At 41.4% G+C, this 23089-nt stretch overlaps 1 protein-coding gene across 16 annotated transcripts in view; it reads right to left on the reverse strand.

The window, feature by feature from the left end:
- Positions 1-5029: 5029 nt before the first annotated feature.
- Positions 5030-23089, reverse strand: part of chl1b (cell adhesion molecule L1-like b) — a 71624-nt gene continuing 53564 nt past the window's right edge. For 5 of the 16 annotated variants that reach the window (XM_031824881.1, XM_031824878.1, XM_031824882.1 and 2 more), the window contains 13 exons: positions 22849-22919; positions 21840-22062; positions 20943-21058; positions 20480-20684; positions 20210-20332; positions 18760-18939; positions 16059-16088; positions 14868-14939; positions 12630-12743; positions 12233-12394; positions 11655-11786; positions 8294-8366; positions 5030-7229 (listed from right to left, as the gene is read on the reverse strand). In XM_031824881.1, coding sequence (XP_031680741.1) covers positions 7022-7229; positions 8294-8366; positions 11655-11786; positions 12233-12394; positions 12630-12743; positions 14868-14939; positions 16059-16088; positions 18760-18939; positions 20210-20332; positions 20480-20684; positions 20943-21058; positions 21840-22062; positions 22849-22919 — 1709 coding nt within the window. In that variant the 3' untranslated portion in view covers positions 5030-7021. Of the gene's footprint in view, positions 7230-8072; positions 8164-8293; positions 8367-11654; positions 11787-12232; positions 12395-12629; positions 12744-14867; positions 14940-16058; positions 16089-18759; positions 18940-20209; positions 20333-20479; positions 20685-20942; positions 21059-21839; positions 22063-22848; positions 22920-23089 lie in introns of all 16 variants that reach the window. The other 11 variants (XM_031824891.1, XM_031824888.1, XM_031824889.1 and 8 more) reach the window with 6 other exon arrangements.

The following is a 23089-nucleotide window of genomic DNA, read 5'->3' on the forward strand; positions in this document are numbered from 1 at the left end:
ACAGCAGAGGGAACACCCCCCTATCCACATCGATGGAACAGTAGTGGAGAGGGTAGCAAGTTTTAAGTTCCTCGGCATACACATCACAGACAAACTGAATTGGTCCACCCACACAGACAGCATCGTGAAGAAGGCGCAGCAGTGCCTCTTCAACCTCAGGAGGCTGAAGAAATTCGGCTTGTCACCAAAAGCACTCACAAACTTCTACAGATGCACAATCGAGAGCATCCTGGCGGGCTGTATCACCGCCTGGTACGGCAACTGCTCTGCCCACAACCGTAAGGCTCTCCAGAGGGTAGTGAGGTCTGCACAACGCATCACCGGGGGCAAACTACCTGCCCTCAAGGACACCTACACCACCCGATGTTACAGGAAGGCCATAAAGATCATCAAGGACAACAACCACCCGAGCCACTGCCTGTTCACCCCGCTATCATCCAGAAGGCGAGGTCAGTACAGGTGCATCAAAGCTGGGACCGAGAGACTGAAAAACAGCTTCTATCTCAAGGCCATCAGACTGTTAAACAGCCACCACTAACATTGAGTGGCTGCTGCCAACACACTGACTCAACTCCAGCCACTTTAATAATGGGAATTGATGGGAAATGATGTAAAATATATCACTAGCCACTTTAAACAATGCTACCTAATATAATGTTTACATACCCTACATTATTCATCTCATATGTATACGTATATACTGTACTCTATATCATCTACTGCATCTTTATGTAATACATGTATCACTAGCCACTTTAACTATGCCACTTTGTTTACATACTCATCTCATATGTATATACTGTACTCGATACCATCTACTGCATCTTGCCTATGCCGCTCTGTACCATCACTCATTCATATATCTTTATGTACATATTCTTTATCCCCTTACACTTGTGTGTATAAGACAGTAGTTTTGGAATTGTTAGTTAGATTACTTGTTGGTTATTACTGCATTGTCGGAACTAGAAGCACAAGCATTTCGCTATGCTCGCATTAACATCTGCTAACCATGTGTATGTGACAAATAAAATTTGATTTGATTTGACAATTGTATGCAAGTATAAACACCATGGGACAACGCAGCCATCATTCCACTCAGGAAGGAGACGTGTTCTGTCTCCTAGAGATGAACGTATTTTGGTGCAAAAAGTACAAATCAATCCCAGAACAACAGCAAAGGACCTTGTGAAGATGCTGGAGGAAACTGGTAAAAAAGTATCTATATCCACAGTAAAACGAGTCCTATATCAACATAACCTGAAAGGCCGCTCAGTGTCTCAGGAGCCCCTGCTCCAAAAACGGCATAAAAAAGCCAGACTACGATTTGCAACTGCACATGGGGACAAAGATGGTACTTTTTGGAGAACTGTTTGGCCATAATGACCATCGTTATGTTAGGAGGGAAAGGGGGGAGGGGCACGGGGGTGGCAGCACGGGGGTGGCAGCATGATGTTGTGAGGGTGCTTTACTGCAGGAGTGACTGGTGCACTTCACAAAATAGATGGCATCATGAAGTAGGAAAATTATGTGGATATATTGAAGCAACGTCTCAAGACATCAGTCAGGAAGTTAAAGCTTGGTTGCAAATGGGTCTTCCAAATGGCCAATAACCCCAAGCACACTTCCACAGTTGTGGCAAAATGGCTTAAGGACAACAAAGTCAAGGTATACGAGTGGCCATCACAAAGCCATAACCTCAATCCCATAGAAATTTGTGGGCAGAACTGAAAAAACTGAAAAAGCTGAAAAAACTGAAAAACCTGACTCAATTACACCAGCTCTGTCAGGAAGATTGGGCCAAAATTCACCCAACTTATTGTGGGAAGCTTGTAGAATGCTACCCAAAAAGTTTGACAATTTGTTAAATGTTAAACAATTTGAAAGCAATGCTATCAAATACTAATTAAGTGTATGTACACTTCTGACCCAGTGGGAATGTGATAATAAAAGCTGAAATAATAATTCTCTCTACTATTATTCTGAAATTTCACATTCTTAAAATAAAGTGGTGATCCTAACTGACCTAAGACAGGGAATTGTTACTAGGATTAAATGTCAGGAATTGTGAAAAACTGAGTTTAAATGTATTTGGCTAAGGTGTATGTAAACTTCCGACTTCAACTGTATCATACACATTTTAATTCGTAACATATCATCTGAAATGGGTGATGGATATCCTCAAATGGGTAGAAACCATACAAAACACAACATATACTAAATGGAGTGTAATGGATTTACGTACAGAATAATACGAAATGCTCTGAGACCAGGTTGGATATTTGGCTCCTCCAGTGGCTGCGACCTGGATATCTGAAACAAACTAGAACTGGTGACACAGGAAATAATATATAGTGTGGGAGAGACCATTTTTCCTCTACTTAATCCAGCCATTTGTTCCTGCTCTGGGCCGTCTATGCAAATGCTGACGTTGACCCGAGTTGTACATTATTTATAACTTTCCTAGTGATTTAGATGAAACGCTGTGGGAGTGCTTTGTCTGAAAATTCTCTCTGGCGTCACTGGGGCTCTTATAGGTTCATATTGTGCTCTGAGTCATTGACCTCTCCTCTCCTGCATTCATTCCTCAGCAGCCTCAGTAACACGAGCACAGGGGCTCAGTCCTTGTTCCTACAGTCAATTACACTACACTAGAGGTAAGGTAGAACAATGTAGTGGATTATTCACAGCTAAAAACATTTTAACGTACACAGAACATCCAAGGGACCATATAATTGATCAATATAGCTGTTCCTCATATAAAAACGTATTCTAAAATGGATACAAATATTTTTTCCTCAACAATCTACACATAATACACTATAATGACAAAGTGAAAACAGGTTTTTAGATTTGATTTACATAAGCATTCAGACCCTTTGCTATGATACTCGACACTCGAAATTGAGCTCAGGTACATCCCATTTCCATTGATCATCCTTGAGATGTATCTACAACTTGATTGGAGTCCACCTGTGGTAAATTCAATTGATTGGACATGATTTGGAAAAGCACACACCTGTCTATATAAGGTCCCAAAGTTGACATTGCATTTCAGAGCATTGACCAAGCCATGAGGTCAAAGGAATTGTCCGTAGAGCTCCGAGACATGATTGTGTCTAGGTACAGATCTGCGGATGCGTAACAAAAATTGTCTGCAGCATTGAAGGTCTCCAAGAACACAGTGGTCTCCATCATTCTTAAATGGAAGAAGTTTGGAACCACCAAGACTCTTCCTAGAGCTGGCCGCCGGCCAAACTGAGCTATCGTGGGAGAAAGGCCTTGGCCAGGGAAGTGACTAAGAACCCGATGGTCACTCTGACAGAGCTCCAGAGTTCCTCTGTGGAGATAGAGGACAAGGACAACCATCTCTGCAGCGCTCCACCAAGCACCATTATGGTAGAGTGGCCAGACGGAAGCCACTCCTCAGTAAAAGGCAGATGACAGCCCCCTTGGAGTTTGCAAAAGGCATCTAAAGGACTCTCAGACCATGAGAAACAAGATTATCTGGTCTGATGAAACCAAGTGTCACGTCTGGATGAAACCTGGCACCATCTCTATGGTGAAGCATGGTGGTGGCAGCATCATGCTGTGGGGATGTTTTTTTAGCGACAGGTCCTGGGAGACAGGACAGGATCGAGGGAAAGATGAACAGAGAAAAGTACAGAGAGCTCCTTAATAAACACCTGCTCCAGAGTGCTCAGGACCTCAGACTGGGGCGAAGGTTCACCTTCCAACAGGACAATCACCCTAAGTACACAGCCAAGACAACACAGAAGTGGCTTCGGAACAAGTCTCTGAATGTCCTTGAGTGGCCCAGCCAGAGCCCAAACTTGAACTTGAACTGAAGATCTCCAGAGAGAGCTGAAAATAGCTGTGCAGCGACGCTCCCTATTCAATCTGACAGAGCTTGAGAGGATCTGCAGAGAAGAATGGGAGAAACTCCCCAAATTCAGGTGTGCCAAGCTTGTAGCTTCATACTCAAGAAGACTCAAGGCTGTAATCGCTGCCGAAGGTGCTGCAAACAGGTACTGAGTAAAGGGTCTGAAAACTTTTTTTCATTTTTAATAAATGTGCAAAAATGTCTAAACCTGTTTTTACTTTGTCATTATGGGGTATTGTCTGATCGATGTGGAAAAAAACAAACAATTTAATCTATTTTTGAATAAGGATGTAACCTATCCCAATGTGGAAAAAGTCAAGCAGTTTTCTTTAATATATTTATTTTGTCTGCTGAGTCCTAAAGAACAAATGTGGTCCCTCACACAGGAGGAAGTGTGACTTGTAAAGTTCAGTCAAATGGAACTGGGTAAACCATCATGACCTGAAGCAGTGTGATACTCTACTCTCTGCTTATCCATGTGATTATAGCCCTGCTCCTTTATCCACTGACTGAACCCACCCCTTTGATTTCCCATGTTAGTCTCCTGAGGCACAAGTTGTTTTAAACAACCCATTAACAACCTTGGAGACAGGCCTGACATTGAAGTGATTTATTTTCAGATAAACATTTCCCGCCCCCCCACTGTTCTCAGACTTCTGACTTGAAGTCTGTAATGATTGGTGTGTGATCTGTTTCTGCATATGATATTGCTTCATCAGGAAATTATCTCGCTAATTAACACCTGATGAAGTCAATACGTGTTCTAAACTCAAAGCTGAAGAAACATATGGATTCCAGAATCTATGAATTAGAGACGCTCCTAGACAATTTGGCACAATTTGAGGTAAACATGTAATTGAGTGATCACTGTAGATATGCAGTCAATTTCAGTAACAGAACTAACCCCACACAAAGTATACACATTCATGTCCCAATAGTGTTATGCATTATTTACAACAGACAGAACACTTACCACAGTTGTAACATAGTCATGCACTGCATCCCTACCAGTAGATGTTATAACGGCATTGCAAAGCTTTCTGCAGGTGGTTCAGTGTATCACAAACCCCAAAGCACAAATTGTTTATATCGAAGTGGAAGTGTTCTTTACGTGTACAGTTTAAAGACGGACAGTCAGTCCATGGCCAACGGTTATGAAAAGTGAAACAATTTAATAACATCAAAAACATCCACAAACGTTCTGAAACACATGCAATAGCTGTACATGTTTTTGTTGTTGTACAAAGATGCAATTGAAGGCGATTGTCGTGTTAACATTTAGGTTGACTTTAAAAACAGGCTTACGACTGTGATTCGTTTTTTGGAGTTGAATGGCATTGTCTAAAATGGCATGCAAGTTGTAATGAGAAAGGTTGTTCTATGGACATTGGGACAACATTAAGCCATGCTTTAATTGGTATTTTGATGAACTAGAATAGATCAAGCGGTAACTCGGTTGATAATTGTCTGCATGTTGTAGCAAGCTGTCGCATAAAACCACTGAATCACAGCCTCGCCGTGGAAATTGTATCAGAAATGTCCACAACAACAGTATAAGTACTTTCCTGTTATCAACTGAGAGGAGTTCTCAGAGCACCTGGGTCGTTCCATGAAATGAGTGCCTTTTGTGTCCCTTTGATATATTAAGTAGAAATTGTGCACAAATATTGAATTGCCTGTTATAGTAAATGAAGTAGCCTTCAATATAGACCACATGGGAAATTCAATAAATCAGATTTTTTATATGAATATACATAAAATTCATGTCGCTCTGTGCATCCTCTGTGACTTTAATCCACTTAAACCCAACATTCTCCAAGTTTTCACCATCATTGTAAAGCCCTAGTTATTTTGTTGCTTTGACACTCATTTCTGATGATGATTATTTATTTCATGTGATTAGTAATTCATCTTAAGCTTAACAAAAAAAAAACTGTCTGTCATTTTAATGTCAACCCTGTTATGTGAACTGAACTCTTTGTTTAAATATAGTGAAACTATTCCTTTTCAAATATTTTTTTCAAAAGAAACAGTGAACATCTAATAGTCAAATTACAGTGTAAATGCAGGTGAGCCGTTTCTACTCTTTTTGGCCATTTTTCTGGTCTTTTGTGGAGGAAACTGAGCGAGTCGAGCAGAACACATTAACCCTGTAGCACATAGATCAACAGGAGAGCCATTTTTTTATAATTACATTTTCTTTGTGAAGCTTGCATTCAATTGCCCCTCCCTGTTGCACACAACAAGCTTATTTCCCCCCCAGTCACAAGGGGATTCATGGCTGATTTAAGATGAAGTTTTAAGATGAACCCTGTTACGGTCAACCCTGTTACTTTATTTGGCATTTAATAGGCACTTACTATAGTTTTATTTTAAAAAAACATTGAGATGGGAAAAAGTGTTTTTTTATTAAGTTGAACATTTGGTCTTTATGACAGAATATTAAAATGAGGTAAAAAAATATATGTTTACCAAATTACACTACTCAAAAGGCACCTAATAAGTGGAACGACCCACCTGCCTTGGGTCTTTTGTGTATTTCATCATGTGATAAAACTGAGGCATCCATTTTGTATTATTTTGTCATGTATAAGACCAGGAAATAAGTTAATAAACAGCTTTTGTACACATATTAAAATCATATTTAATGAATGCATTTCAAATATAAAATGTCAATAATATTTGCTTCAACTGAACAAGACAGACATCATATGCTCACATACACGTGTTGTTTGCTAAAAGACCTGGCAGTATAACACAAGGAGCAATGTGGACTGGAGTTCTTATTTTCTTCCTTTTATATATGAGTGGATTACAAACAGTTGTTGCATTTGACAAAAAAATGCAAAAGCCTCAAAGGTTTTCACTGATTTGCGGTAATATAAAACACCTCCACACATACAATAATATATACATTTCGAAATGATGCATTCTGTTACAGTTTGATAAAAGGACAAGCTTTATAAAATGAAGATGGCAGTGTAGCTGACAATGACAAATTACATTTCACATGAGATTCTGCTTGGTATGGATGTCATGTACTTCCTTTATTAAGTCCCCCCCCCCCGCCCCCCACCCCTCAACCAGTCTGATGAAAGTGTTGTCCTAAGGATGGATGATGGCCCATTTTCCTTTCTCTTACGCTTTGCTCTGATTGGTGGTTCCTTTGACTTCCATGGACACCCTTTTTTCCTTGCGTCCAGCGTACTCGCCGATAAAGGAGCCATCCTCGTTGAACTGGGCGTCCTCATCCCCATAGTCCACCAGGCTGTCCCCACTGTCCTCTGCTTTGATCTGTCCGCTCAGAGAGTGCTGGCTGCCCTTCAGTGGCTTCTCATCGTTGTCACTGTGTCGATGGCACAAAAACAGGGGATTTAAAATCCACCTAATTTCACTCATGGCTTAACTCAATAGGCTTTACTGGTGAGGACAGGGACACAGGCAGGTTTGAACCCATAAAGCTTCAATGAAGAGCTTCGGTGATTCTGGCAGCAATGTCTACCTCTGACTGATGGACAGAGGAAAAATTATCAAATATGTCAGGAGTACTTCAACTCTACATGTACAGTATATCCATGTACTGTATGTGACAATTAATGGGATGATTTAAAGAAGACAGGGTATTGATGTGGATGTCGGGCTGTTGTAATGTACAATTATAGTGTGCTTCAGATTTTGGAGCAAACATACAATAAATGTGCTTTCCCATGGTCTGACGTTGGGGGCCACATATTTTAAGGACCACACACACACCACTCTAGTTCTCAACTTTACTGTGACCATATGGCGAAAGATGTCTAGGCTACTTTTGATTCAATTTAGGTTCTGAGTGTGAGACTACTGATTGGAGTGGTGTGCGGGTCTCTGAGTTGCATTCTTTGAGTGTGTTCTGAATCGGACCAGTGGAGGATTAATGAATTGAGCACAGATATTATTGCCCCGGAGATGAGCTGCATTCAATTACACAGATTGGTTTTTAGCCTCCTGCTAGGTTGTGTTGCGGCCAGGCAGCCATCCTTCATTGAGCTCCATTCAGAAACAATTAGTAACATCTGAACAATGAGGCTGTTACTGCTAATGAGCTGAGCTCTACCACCACACGTCTACCTAATCACAATGCACCATATAGGGTGATACCACATCGACATCACGAATTCGTCAACAACAACAGTTGCTGTTTACCACATACATGTTAAAGCATACATGCTACTCAGCCCATCGCATGTCTCGAACAGGGATGTCTGTGATGGTCCGTGTATAGCTCATGCATGTGGGGTTTTCTTTTAAGTCAGGAGAAATGCACAGATAGAATTATATGATTATATGATGATTAATTATGTGATGTGATACAATTCAAAACATTGGGTACAATGAATTCTCGATGCAATGGTGGTTGGAGGTGTGATTTACCTGTATTCACAGAAGGTGTCATCATGCATACCCTGGGATTCAAGGTCTGGGTGGAGGTCCTCTTTCTCTTTTACTGCTCAGAGAGAAAGATAATTATTTAGGGTACCATGTATAACATTCCATAACATTTTTTTTACATTCCTTTACAACAAAAAAACTGGTGAAATGGCTGCTTTCACATGTTGAGTTTACATTTCACAATATATTTTGTCTTGCCCATTTACCCTCTGAATGGCACACACACACACACACACACACACACACACACACACACACACACACACACACACACACACACACACACACACACACACACACACACACACACACACACACACTCCATGTCTTAATTGCCTCAAGGCTTAAAAATCCTTCTTTAACCTGTCTCCTCCCCTTCATCTACAGTGACTGAAGGGGATTTAACAAGTGACATCAATAAGGGATCATAACTTTCACCAGTCTATGCCATAGAAAAAGCCTGTTCATAATGTTTTGTACACAGGTTGGAATGCTACTTTGAAATTGTGAAAATGGTGACGATGCCATTTTAATGTAAGAGCTGTTTGAACAGACAGCCTGAAATATCAGTCTGTTATGGTGGGATGGATTTTTTGGCCTGCCGGGTGACATCACCAGGTGGTAAATTAGTTATTAGACCAATGAGAAAGAGATTTCCAAACCTCTCTGCCAATAACTGCTAGTTTCCAGTTTTCCCCTTTCCACTCAGACCACTTCCAGACAGTCCTAGCAAAATTCTTGCTTGAGAAATTGCTCTTTGCTCATTTTTCTTTTTGCCTATTTGTATTGAAAACAATCACAGTAAAGTATTTAATTGTTAACCATAAATTATTGCTATTGAGATAAAAACAGCTGCATTGGACCTTTAACGTGTGAAATTCACATTTGCAGTTTTACATGTAAGAAAACTCCATGTGTAAATCTCACCTTCACATGTGGAATTGCAAGTTCACATGTTAAAAACAATCCCATGAAAATCGCATTTGCAATTTCACATCTAAGAAAACTCCACATGCCTATCTGAGTATAATAATTCAAGTTAAAAACAATTATTTCTGTTTTCTGAGCCATCCACTCCATTATTAGTCCTCCATGGTGTTGCATTGATATACATGTATACTTAGCGCTACCACTAGGGAGAGGCATTCAGAGTGTTACTGCCGCAAGAGTGTTGGTCCATGACCATTGGAAGAAGCCCAGTGAAAAGAACAGAGAAGACCCCTCTCTGTGTCTCATAATTATTTATCCTGGTTATATATATATATATATATATTTTTTTTTTTTAACCTTTATTTAACTTGGCAAGTCAGTTAAGAACAAATTCTTATTTGCAATTACATCCTAGGAACAGTGGTTAACTGCCTTGTTCAGGGGCAGAATAACAGATTTTTATGTTGTCAGCTCAGGGATTCGATCTAGCAACCTTTCGGGTACTGGCCCAACACACTAACCACTAGGCTACCTGCCACCACACTTGTGTAGTTAGCATGTGATCAATGGATTCAAATTTAATAAATAGTAACCTAGAATACAAATCATTAGCGTGATTAATATGTACACATGTAAATACACTCAATATGAGCCCTTGTTTAAACAAGTAAGATTTTCTCATTCACATGAGTGTAGCCAAGCTAAGTAACTAGCTAGCTAGTTCACTTTTGTGTGCAAGTCAACGAGAACAACATGGCATTTCAGAGGATATTGTTGTTATCTTTATAAACAAGGGCTCATATTGAGTGTATTTACATGTCTACATATTAATCACTCTAATGATTTGTATTTTAGAAGGTTTTATGAAATTTGTATCCAATGGTTGTATGCCAACTAAAAAAAACGCTAGCTAGCTTAGTGGTAGGTGATAGCTAGCCTTCGATGTTGTCCTATTTAGCTATTTTTCGCTTCTGTTATTGTTAACTGTCCATTGGTTTTTGTTACATTTAATAAACAGGCCTAAAGGGGATTTTAATGTATTTGAAAGTGTGTGTTTGTTTGCTTTTGGAATGAATGTAAACGGATACTTTTGATTTAGAATTAGGGCTGTCAGAGTTAATCAGTTATCTCGAGTTAAACTCAAGTTAAAATCGTGATTAATTGCATTAATCAAAATACACTGAATCATCCAAAATACATCCTCGATACAGCTAAAAACAACCATGCTAAGTCAAAACAAGTTGAAATTGAGGTTAAAGAAAGTGTGCTTTATCAATTTAGCTGATTTTGCTAACTGTTACTTTGGACAAAATCAAGACGTCAATGCTTTTTATAAAAACATCTTAAATTACAGCAACTTGACAAAAATGTTAAATGTTTGACTGCCCTATTCTGAATTGAACAGTCAATATTCAGAGCTTGTGAGAAATGTATAATAAATATACATTGGAAGAGAAAGTGTCGACTCGCTTGGTTTAATGGTCATGACGTTGGCTTCTCCCGTTGGAGACACGGGTTCTAATGAAACGTGTCACATGAAAAATAAACATGAAAAATGTACATGTCAAAAATCCATGCAGTGTCCGAAAACCACGTGTCTGACTCATGTGGTAAAAAAAATGGCTGTAATTTGTTTTTTCGCACAAGTGTTTATTTTTTATTGTAATGCTTGATGAAGACACAATAATGTTCTGTTAAAACGCCTTACAAGTTCTCTCACATTCTGAAGTAATAACATACTCAGTGCTTGATGTCAGTAACATTTACAATATGAGTAACAACTAAATCCTCATTTCAAAGTGGGAAGCTTACTATCAGTGAAAGTGCAGGAGGTAGTGCTTAATGAAGGCAACACAAAACAAAGCCCTGTGATTTAGACTGTCTTTCTGACATGATAGGCGATTAGCTGAGACCAATAAGTGTATAAAGATGAAAGGTACTGTAAAATCCCCCCCATCCCCCACAGACAGGACTGGCATTAAGATACCCTGGCTGGTCCTTATGGCATCACCCCACCACTGGCATGTGACCATAACATTTGCATATCTTCTGTGTATTTTGTGCATTGTATGCTTTGTTATTCAAATTCAGCATATTCCAAATATGATATGCTGTATTTAAATGTTATGAATATAAATGCATATGCTCCCATTAATTCAAGTTCCCATTATACTCTAAATATATCAGTGTTGACATTTTGAGCAGTGGTGTGATGTATATTTCTACAAATAATAACACATCAGCTTAAGTATATCTATAACGGTGTCCAGAGTGATGTATCATTTCTCTTTTGTAACGAGGACTCTAAATGGAAATATAATGATGCCTTGTGTAATGATTAGTTAACATTCATAAGGTGCAGTGTGTGTGTGTGTGTGTGTGTGTGTGTGTGTGTTTGAGAGTGAGCACCTACCAGCATATTTCCCTCCTTTATTTCTGTTGACAAAGCAGGCGATTAACACAATGAGTGTGAGGACAGCCACGGCACACATCAGCCCGATGAACCAGCCCTGGGTGGAGATTCCTCCATGGATGCTTGCCAGACCTGAGGAGAACAACAACACAACTCTTTGACATTGACTTGACCCTGCCTTTCCCGAGGACACTTAATTGAATGTTTACATCGACAAAATCTATCTGATGCAGAGGCAGAGATGCAGCAGGTTACGCTGAAATGGAAATGTACCCGTATTAATATTAAACAGCTAATCCCCTTGTCTAATTAATCAACTGAAGAGGCTGTTCAAACAGAAATTCATTCACCAAGTCACACAGAATATTATTTCTTTTTTTTGGGGGGGGGGGAATCCTATTGACACTGAGAAAACCATGCATGACACCTTGAGACACGTTCAAGGACAATGGTGCACCTGCATAGACCTAGTACTCAATAAGACATCAATTGGTTGTGGTACTGATGTAGGTGGGGGGTTGGATGAGGGGGAGGGAGGGGGGGGGGGTTGCTTCTTTTCCTATGGCATCCCTGCTCACCTTTATCCCTGGTCCTGATTACATCTTCAAAAATACTAGAATTATCAACCCAGTTGTTAGTCATAAGGCGCACAGTGTACGCAGTCCCAGGCTCCAGCCCCTCAATGATGTGGAAAGTCTTAGAGGTGTTTACTGCCTCAGAGATCTTCCAGTTACCTTTACCTATAAGGTGCACAATCAGGGAGGGTTAGTACTCATGAGGGGCGAAGGTTCAAGGGTTAAAGGTTACTTACAGAGAGTTCGATGAAATAACACAGAACAACATTTCTAGCATGTAACGTTAAACGGTAATATGGAATACAGATTTCTCAGATGTTACCAATACATTCAAAATCACCTTAAACATGTATCACTATAAAATAGACTACAAATGGACAGAGAAGTAACATGTGCTTACGGTTGTTCACATATGCAACATAAAACTCTGAATCGGTTTGTTCGCTTCCCGGAATCCAGCTGATATTTGCAAAGTTGTCACTAACTGAGGAACTAATATTCAACAGGGCTGGGACTGACAGACAGATGAGGGGGGGAAAGGGGAGAAACAGCAGAACAGGGTTAGTAAAGGATAGTAACGAGAAGACAGATTACATCCACACCAAAATAAAAAAAAACATTGGATCGGAAGCTGGCCAGAGAGTTGTTGATTAAGTCAATCCATTTGCTTATGTGTTTCATTCCTAATATTACTGTAGGACACAGAGTGAAGGCTTATCAACAGCATGTCATGAATCAATTGTAATGGAATTGCCAAAGGAAAACTACAATGATATGGAAATGTTTTGACAAGGAAAGTCCGCAGAGCTGAATGGAAATCTATAGATAGCACGCATCCACTGAAACCTGCAGACGAAAGAACAAAGCAAAACCCTGCTTATTGACTCCGCGTGTTCATTTTCTTAAGCAATACCACTGACTGCTCTCCCTTTTCAAATCAGATAGATTTACCCTGCTGCAATACATATGTACTGTACACTGAGTGTACTAAACAATAAGAACACCTGCTCCTTCCATGACAGACGGACCAGGTGCATCCAGGTGAAAGATATGAGCCCTTATTGATGTCACTTGTTAAATCCACTTCAAGCAGTGTAGATGAAGGGGAGGAGACAGGTTAAAGAAGCATGTTTAAGCCTCGAGACAATTGAGACATGGGTTGTGTGTGTGCCATTCAGAGCAATATAATGATTGAAGTGCCTTTGAGAGGGGATGGTAGTAGGTTTGAGTGTGTCAAGAACTGCAATGCTGTGGGGTTTCCCGTGTGTGTCAAGAATGGTCCACCCCCCAAAGGACAAATTGAGGCTGTTCTCAGGGAAAAAAATACACAATATTATAATGTATTGTACAATCAGTGTACAGACTCCTATGGAAAACATGCTTAAGATGTGGAGGGGTTCATGTAGAAGGGTCCAAGCACAAAATTGAGCTTTTCTTCTACAACAGTAAACACTTCAATGGGAATGTTAAATAGCAGAGGTTAGTAAGTCCCTTTGCCTCACTGCAGGTACACTGTACTCAGGTACACTGTGGTAAATACATTAGACAACAACAGACTCATAAAGACTCTGAAGACTCTGATACTCCAAGAATAAATCAAAGAACCACTGCACGTGGAGAGATGGTGAGAATCATGCATCACTCCATATTGCTAAAGTTGGTAAAAGAAAGCTATGGTTTGACCCGGTCAACAGCAACCAATCCCCTTCATTTCCCTCAGGCATACATGCAAATCTGTGACTGTCTCCTGCTCAGGTGTCATTATTTTCTCAGGTGATAATTCAGTACACAAGGACACCTGTGTCTGTGCTGCCCATCCCTGTGAGCACAAATGACACACCGTGGGTAATGCTGATGTATGACTTCGTAACTATGGTAATTCCCATCATTCGCTTAGTATGATGACTAAGTGACACGGGGCCTGACTAAAAATATCCCAGGGCTTGGCGTGTTTGTCACCGCGCTGCTCAGCCTGGTATTAAAGGCTGCAGAAAGCATCTGCTGTCACAGCAGGGAGCGCAGCCCTGGCCCTGCCACAATGCCTGAAAGATGGCTCATCAAAGTCAGGGAGTTCTATAAAAGGAGTGCCCCAGTACACAGAAATATTCTGATCTACAGCTTTCAACAGCTTTCAATTTATCCACTTATCTCAGTCCGCTAAATATTACCGTCTCTTTAAGAGCTCACACCTCCTCCTCACTCTGCCTGGCTAAGCCGACACTTTCCTCAGCTCAAATGGTGCTATGGACATTTGCTTGCCCCACAGCACTATTGTTGGTTACCCAGTTGAAGGTTACATGGAAATGTTCAGGTGACTGTTTGGTCAATATTCTGCCGTGTAAGAGGACTGGGCCCCCCAAAAAAATCAATCCTTGACAATTAGACATATTTGCCCTGTTTGAACTACAACACACTACACTCACACCTCCGGGTATGGAATAGATTCAATAACGTGACTGTCTGTTGATGAGCTTGTTGAGCCGTTTGCTGGACTTTAACTCAACATCGATGCTGAGTTTTTCATTGATTGAAGTTAAGCTCAAAATAGAGGATTTGTGTCATAGCGATCACTAGAGTTGACAGTTTTTCCACCTATGACTATCATGACCATATGGAGCACAATTGGTGACATGAATACCTATGTTGGAATGGGTGGCATTGGACACGTGGGAGACTGCAGTGCTTGGAGGTGAGGGGGAGGCAGACTGGCCTGAAAAGAAAGACAGATCTTGAGATTATTGGCTATTTTTTGGAGTGAAGGAGGGGGAGCTACTGTCTACTGACTACTAGTAGAATTGTTAGTACACTACAACTATGGGTAAAGTGAACTGACATTAGTTTCTAGTCTACAGATATGTCTACTATAATGACTAGTCAGGGTGGTTACTACTACAGAGCAATGCATACCATCAAAGAACTAGGAAACAAGGTGTCATTTCTGGCTAGATATGATCATTGGTAATAATTTGTACTGCAGGAAGTAACTATTCCACTGTTCAGTTTGAGGCAAAGACGCCATCATTTGAACGCTGAATGACACTACAATAGAGATGCAGGTCTGATATCCTTCCTGTATGTTGCACTTAAAGCTTCATTTGATCCCGTTGCTTTTGTAATACAGGTGGCATTGATCCTGCCGTTGTTAGAACACAAGTCAATATTCATTTAGAGATTCACTAATGAGATCGGATTCATATGAATTTATAATCAGGATACTCATTACCATTTGTTATTGCAGAGAAAACCACAAACTTTGTCTGAAAACAGGGGAGTCTGTATTGGTCTACTAATGAAAGGAGGCATCAGAGTGCTCAGCGCTGATGGCAAGGGCACGCAACAGACAAGGGCAATTATTCACAGATGAGAGGAGTATCTGCATCATTTTAGTTTCGTATTTGTGTGAAATATTAAAAAGGTCTTAATTGTTGCCGACATCAGATTCAGTAACTTTTGCTAAATGCCTGCTTGACCCATTCAACCATGGAGCCAGGCAGGGCCAGGAGCTGTCTGGAGCTGTCACCTCCCACCCGTTTATCAGCCCTTTATCCATATTCATGCTCTCACAGCTAGTCTATGTTAAAGAAACTATAGCTGACAGAAATCATGCTAACAGCTATATGAAAAGAATAGCACGAGTCTTTCTCAGAAATGGAAAGAGAGAGAGAGCTACAGTTCTACTCAACTATCCACCAAGGATGTGATACAACTAATGAACTGCCGACTCATACAGTATTACATCAACATAGTTAATATACCCGAGGGCGTGACTTGCGACAGCGTTAGACTACAGTGGTTGTTTTTTACTGCACATGAACAGAAATCTACATACTTAAGTTGACAGTGGATACCGCTGTTGAAGCTGGTGAAGAGAGGAAAAAGAAAAGGAAAGCATTGCCAAGCAGGTACATGTATTGAAAGTTGTTGACATTATTTTCAATAGCATAAGTTAAACGCCTTAAATATACTGAACAAAAACACAACTGTAACATGCAACAATTTCTAAGATCTTTTTGAGTAACAGTTCAAATAAAGAAATCAGTCAATTGAAATAAATTCATTAGGCCCTAATCTATGGATTTCACATGATTGGGAATACAGATATGCATCTGTTGGTCACAGATACCTTTTTTTAAAAAAGGTTGGTGCGTGGATCAGAAAACCAGTCAGTAGCTTGTGTGACTACCATTTGTCTCATGCAGCGCGACACATCTCCATCGCAGAGTTGATCAGGCTGTTTACTGTGGCCTGTGGAATGTTGTCCCACTCCTCTTCAATGGCTGTGCGAAGTTGCTGGATATTGGCGGGAAATGGAACACACTGTCGCACACATCGATCCAGAGCATCACAAACATGCTCAATGTGGGACATGCCTGGTGAGTATGCAGGCCATGGAAGAACTGGGACATATTCATCTTCCAGGAATTGTGTACAGATCCTTGCAACATGGGGCCGTGCATTGTCATGCTGAAACATAAGGTGATGGCGGCGGATGAATGGCACAACAATGGGCCTCAGGATCTCGTCACGGTATCTCTGTGCATTCAAATTGCCATCAATAAAATGCATTTGTTTCCCTTTGTTCACAACGTTGACATTAGCAAACCGCTTGCCCACACGACGGCATACACTTGGTCTACGGTTGTGAGGCCAGTTGGACGTGGAGTCTTATGATAGATAAATTAAGATAAAATTATCTGGCAATAGCTCTGGTGGACATTCCTGCAGTCAGCATGCCAATTGCATACTCTGTGGCATTGTGTTTTGTGACAAAACTGCACATTTTAGAGTGGTCTTTTATTGTCACCAGCACAAGGTGCACCTGTGTAATGGTCATGCTGTTTAATCAGCTTCTTGATATTCCACACCTGTCAGGTGGATGGTTTATCTTGGCAAACGACAAATGCTCACTAACAGGGATGTAAGCGAATTTGTTCCGAAAATTTGAGCGAAATAAGCTTTTTGTGATTATGGAACATTTTTGCAATCTTTTATTTCAGCTGATGAAACATGGGATCAACACTTTGCGTTTCTATTTTTGTTCAGTGTACATTTGCATGGCATAGGGAAAGCATATGCAGACACCAACCTCAACATAAGCATGAAAAAGATGCAAAATGTTACCCTACATAAATGTGTGTAAATGAAGTAGGGTTCTCTTATGGGGACAGACGAAGAAACATTTACAGGGTATACATCCAAAGCAATATAACATTACTCCCACACAAAAGTATGTTTATTTTGTTTTCACACCATAACAACATTTTGTTAAGTTTTGTTTGGGCTCCTGAGTGGCGTAGTGGTGTAAGGCACTGCATCTCAGTGCTAGAGGTGTCACTACAGACCCTGGTTTGATTTCAGGCTGTATCACAACCGGCCCGTGATTGGGAGTCCCATAGGGCGGTGTACAATTGGCCCGGGTTTGGCTGGGGTAGGCAGTCATTGTAAATAATCATTTGTTCTTAAATGCCTTGCCTAGTTAAATAAAGGTTCAATAAAAAAAAGTAAACAAATCTAAACATGCATTCTCACAGCACACCAAATTTGATGTTTTTAATTCATCCCAGAAGCCTGCTTACTGAGATTGAATAGGATGCTATGTTTTGTTATACTGTACATTTATTTCAATGTGAAAGCCCTTACTTGCAGGTGGCCTATCAGTTATGAGCATTGGGCCAGTAACACAAAGGTCGCTGGTTCGCATCCCTGAGCGGACTTGGTGAAAAATCTGTCGATGTAACCTTGAGAAAGGCACTTAACCCTAATTGCTCCTGTAAGATGCTCTGGATAAGAGCGTCTGCTAAATTACTAAAATGTGCTATTAGAGAGGACCCAAATGAATTATTACTATTGTTGGACAGAGGCTGTGTGTGTTGTGGCACCTCAGAGTACAGTACAGACTCTCCATTACAAATTCAAGTGCACTTGCTTATTTTCATTAGATTCTAATTATATTTGACTGGTGCCACCCCCTTATCTACACTCCCACAGACTCAGAAGGGTACATATTACTTGTGTGAAGTAGAAATGACATACTGCGTTTTATAAAATGAAAATGATGTATCATGTGCATGAACCAAACATACTGCAATGGCGGGCAATTGACTTACCTTACCAATTCCTATATAATAATACAATATTATATAGAAAATATACAGTTTCACTTGCCGAAGGCAAATCTCTTCTCCAGCTGGTTGTTTCATAGCTTGCTTTCCCCTTTAAATCAATAAACACTTGCTCTTTTATGACAATGATGAATGAAACCCCTTCTCACACCCTTATGATATTGTTTAACCACAAAAATTACTTAGATAGAGATATGAAAAGCCTGGCAGATGGAGCCAATATCATATTCCCTGAGCTAATACATTACTGAAACGGCTTGGTTATCTACAGAGTACCTCATCCCAAAGTCTGGCTATCACATCTCGCCATTACCCCCAACCCTAAATCCATGCCCCCTTTCTCTCCCTATAAAACTTCCTCCAGCATCCCCCATCTGCACAGGCAACACCCTGGCCTTTGTGACTTACGCGCTACAGGTGTGGTGGTGCTCTCCTCGCTGACCTGGGGCCCACAGCCCACCCTGGTGCAGGAGCGCAGGTAGAACTTGTACCTGCTGACGGCCTCGAGGTTCCGCAGGACACACGAGGTGGTGTCCGGGCTGCTGATGTCCATCGACTGCAGGACACCCACCTCCTCTGTGTCGTTGACTAAACACACACATAGACTGGATTAAACATTGTGTTGCTATATAAATGGACACAGAGGTGTCTCTCTGAAACACCAAGGAGAAAAGAAGCCCATGATAGATCATTTGAAAAGGACACATGATATCTTGGGGGTTTGATGAATACATGACCACGCTATGTAAGAATGTACAACATGTGATCTGCATTGTGAGTTGGTTCAGCCCTCCCTAGCGGTGGAACTGGCCCTCAGTGTAACAGTGTAGGTTTCTGTGAAACCTGTGAAAAATGTAGTTAGCAAGGCCCTCTAGAAGCTGGGCTCAGCCCTGGAACAGCTGTGCAGCAGCCTTTAAATTCCTCTGGTGCTTCCTCCCGGTGCCATGCTGACAGCTGTGTGCATTATCCTCAACATTTCACACATGAGTTCCTTCAAGGGGACTTCAAAGACCCCTCACTTCAAAAGAGTCCATCAGCTTCATCACACTTGCACAATGTAAACGTCCCTTCTTCTGAAATACAGCATGACAGGTTTGGCCCTCTCGTGCAGCGGCAAAATCCCAAACCTTTAGTGAGAGTTGCTGTGCAATGTCGTCTTTAAAACGTTGTAATTAGCCTCATCATCATTATTGTTTCAGGCCAGGGGTTGAAGAGTGGGGCACATACACACGCACGTCATGTCCAGTGACTGTTTCCTTTGGGATTAATCTGGGTCGTTGGTTGTGGTGAAGTGGACGGTATCGGGTCACTAACAAAGACCTTAAAAGGCTGTGACACGCTGGCCTTGGTCAGCGCTGCTGGGGCCGGATCATGACACACCACACAGGCCAGTGTGTCACACCCCAACCCGACACTGACCCCTCTTTCCACCAAAGGGGGTCAATCCCGGGTTATACTATCAATAAATCCTACTGGATATCCACTTCCATGCTTTCTGATGCCATCCAATAAAATACATTTAACATTTAGTTGTATTCAAGCCTCATTCCTTTAATCTGAGTTTCCCCACATTGGATCATATTCTCATGCAACCACTGAGACTTAAACCTGTGGATCACAGCTCTGCATGCATTTTCTCACATTTCTATAATAGGGCTAAAGTTGAACACCAGCTGTAGGAGCTAAACTCTAAAACCTCATTAACAACGCGCTCAGCAATGAGCTGTAGCACCATTCACAAGCACAACATTATCTCCTAGTGGCAAGATCAAGGAATCGCTAGTCACTTTGAATGAAGGTAGGCTGGTGCATGTAAGAGACTGCAGTTCAACGGGGAAGAGGAAAGAGTTGTACACACTTAGCTGATACTCTAGCCGGTATCCTGTGATGACTCCATTGGCAACCAGAGGAGGTGCCCAGGTGAGAGCGACGGTGTGCTTCTGAACATCTGTGACCCTGAAAACAGGGTTTTCCTCTGGAACTGGGAAACAAAAGAATATACTGGTAGTAAGCAGTTTGACAGTGTAGCACAATAACCGTGTCTCTAGATAGTTATTTTCTTCGTCCATTGGACCGTACTGAATCAATATGTTCCACGGCACCCCAGACCTCTCCCCTCATGTCTTACCTCCCTCGGGAGTTTTGAAGTTGACGGCGTGGCTGCCTGGCCCGTTGCCTCGCCCGTTGAAGGTCATGACGATGAGGCTGTACTCAGAGAAGGGCGCGAGCCCTGGTACCATGGCATGGTTCCTGTCCCCCGGGAATGTCAGCGTGTGTTTGTTCCCGTGAGTCTTCTTTGAGTCCAGCAGACTACGCAGCCGCCACCAGTTTATCTGACACCGCCATGACAGAGGGGAGACAGTGTTATAGGTCTAACAGATCATAATTACGTGACAAAGAGACAACAGCTCATACATAGAAAAATGCTGCGGTCTTGGTTATAGTGTTTTTTCCCGCGAGTGTAAGGGAACAGTGAGGCTGCCAGCAGTAGGGAGACAGAGTTGGGTGAGGGGGCCAGAAGACCCAGCGAGGTCAGGGTCTCTCCTTTTAAACAGTGTCTTTAAAGCTACAGGGCTGTTTTGAGGAATTACCCTGTAGCCTCCCAGATGTCCATGCAGCTTTTCCTTGTGAACGCGCGTCCAGTTGACCTTGACCAGCGAGTTGTTCATCACCTCCACCGCCACATCATCAGGGGCCGCGGAGGGGACTGCAGGGCCAAACACACTCACGTCACAGTCCATTCAGCCCGTATGTCACACTGAGTACTGTAAAGATCAGCCCAACATGTGAAGGATGAGCTCAGCTTTACAGTGTATGATCCACCAGATCATGTGTGTAGTATTGGCAGGGTTGAGTATTCAGGTGCTTCAAAGCTTTACCTCTATCAAATAATAATCTATAGATCAGTGACTGCAATCTAAATAATGTGATATACCAAGGAGGGAACTAATGTTGGGCTCACTGCTATTGCCTCAGCGATGCTACCAGGCAGTATGACGGCAAAGGAGTACAAAGCTTCTAAAGGAGGACAACACGTTGTTAACAAGGTTGAGATGGTACATGTGACCTGAGGTTACATCCTGAGGGCAAATCCAAAAGAGCGCTAAAGATAAAAGATAAAAATAAGAAAGTGCATGGAATGAAATGGTTCTAAAAGAGAGTTTTCACTTTGGCATGAGTGAAAGGGTACATAGGCCCTATAAAAGTGACGCTCAACCAAGCTGCGAGCCTATATCACAAAGCAAACATTGGATTTCATCAACTACTCTGGCTGGTGGGTTAGGATTCTGCTCACAAATCTATAGCACTTTTAAAGAAGAAAGAGTCCAGATTTTAAGGACTGGAGCCAACCACACACAAAGCTGAATGGTACATACGGTACTGGCCTTATACATCTGAATTGTATTATTATTGTGAAATTCACATACATTCTTTGTATTTACATGGCTGTAAGATTTTTTCATTTAAAAACAACAGTAGTCACTCACAGTCCTCTCCAGAGTAGCCAGTCATCACTTTGGGTTCAGGTCCCCATCCCTGGTAGTTCCTCGCCTGGATCCTGACCTCATATGGCACAAACGTGGGAGTGCCCTTCACCACAAACGAGTGTCTTTTCACCACATGCTCGTGCCAGTCCTCCTCCACATCCTGCCGTTTATAGCTCACCTTATATTCAAGGCCTGGCCCATTGTGTTCAATGGGGGACAATGGCTGCAAGGGCGAGGAATGTAAGAATAGCAGTAACACACAGATTATTACAATTTAATAGGAACTTGGAACAATCGAGCAAGGAGCTCTTTATATTTCCTTATACATCCCTGGCTATTTTGAGGTTATCATGGCCAAGCCCATACACATGGATCCTAATATTTGATCATATAAAATCAGTAAAACAATAAGACAATTGGCTGGGTGCTGGCTCTAGGGAGCTGTGAGGCACCCCTCTGATATAAGGAGCAGTCTAGGACTTCACAGACTGTAGAGATTATAGAGCGATCTAGCGCTTCCCTCACAATGGCCTGACCATGATGGGAAATAGAATAAGACACTATTATCCACAAAAGCAAATCATTAACAATGAGGGAGCTCATACATTCAGAAGTTCAGGTTGCATTACTCTGCTAGGACAGGAAGATCATTTGTGGGGGTGAGATTAATCTTTTTACAATAAAGCAGAATTTATTACTGTATTACTGTACTCCTCCATTCCTTTTCACTTTCTAATAAAAGGTTCACAATGTACTGCTTTGATAGCTATCCCATTCACTATGACCCATCAAAAATAGGTTTTCTAAAGTTATACATCACAATACGACACATCAAAAGCAGGGATATTTGATTTATTTCTGAGGGATAACACTAAAGCTTATTTTCTCTATGAATAAAGAGAGATTCTTTGATTTCCCCAAAATGTAAGTGCTGTGAAATAGTCAATACTCGGAGGGGTGCGTACGTACGCAGGGAAGGAACATTAAAGGAACCCATTCTGTTTCTTACCTCCCAGTTGATATCCATTTCATGTGCCAAATGACCTTCGATTTTAATATTTTCAGGGTTCTTGTCAGGGGCTGGTGGCAGAGAAGAAATATGGATTTCGCCAAAATTGAAATTGTTAGTTAAATAAACCTCCTGTGAAATGTGCACATGAGAGACCTAAGAGTGAAATCAATTATCTCAGATGTTTGAGTGTTTCAAAGTTCAACAGACGTTAGAGGCCGGTCAGAGGATAAAACATAAC

Source organism: Oncorhynchus kisutch, linkage group LG5, assembly GCF_002021735.2.
Source record: "Oncorhynchus kisutch isolate 150728-3 linkage group LG5, Okis_V2, whole genome shotgun sequence".
NCBI lineage: Eukaryota > Metazoa > Chordata > Actinopteri > Salmoniformes > Salmonidae > Oncorhynchus > Oncorhynchus kisutch.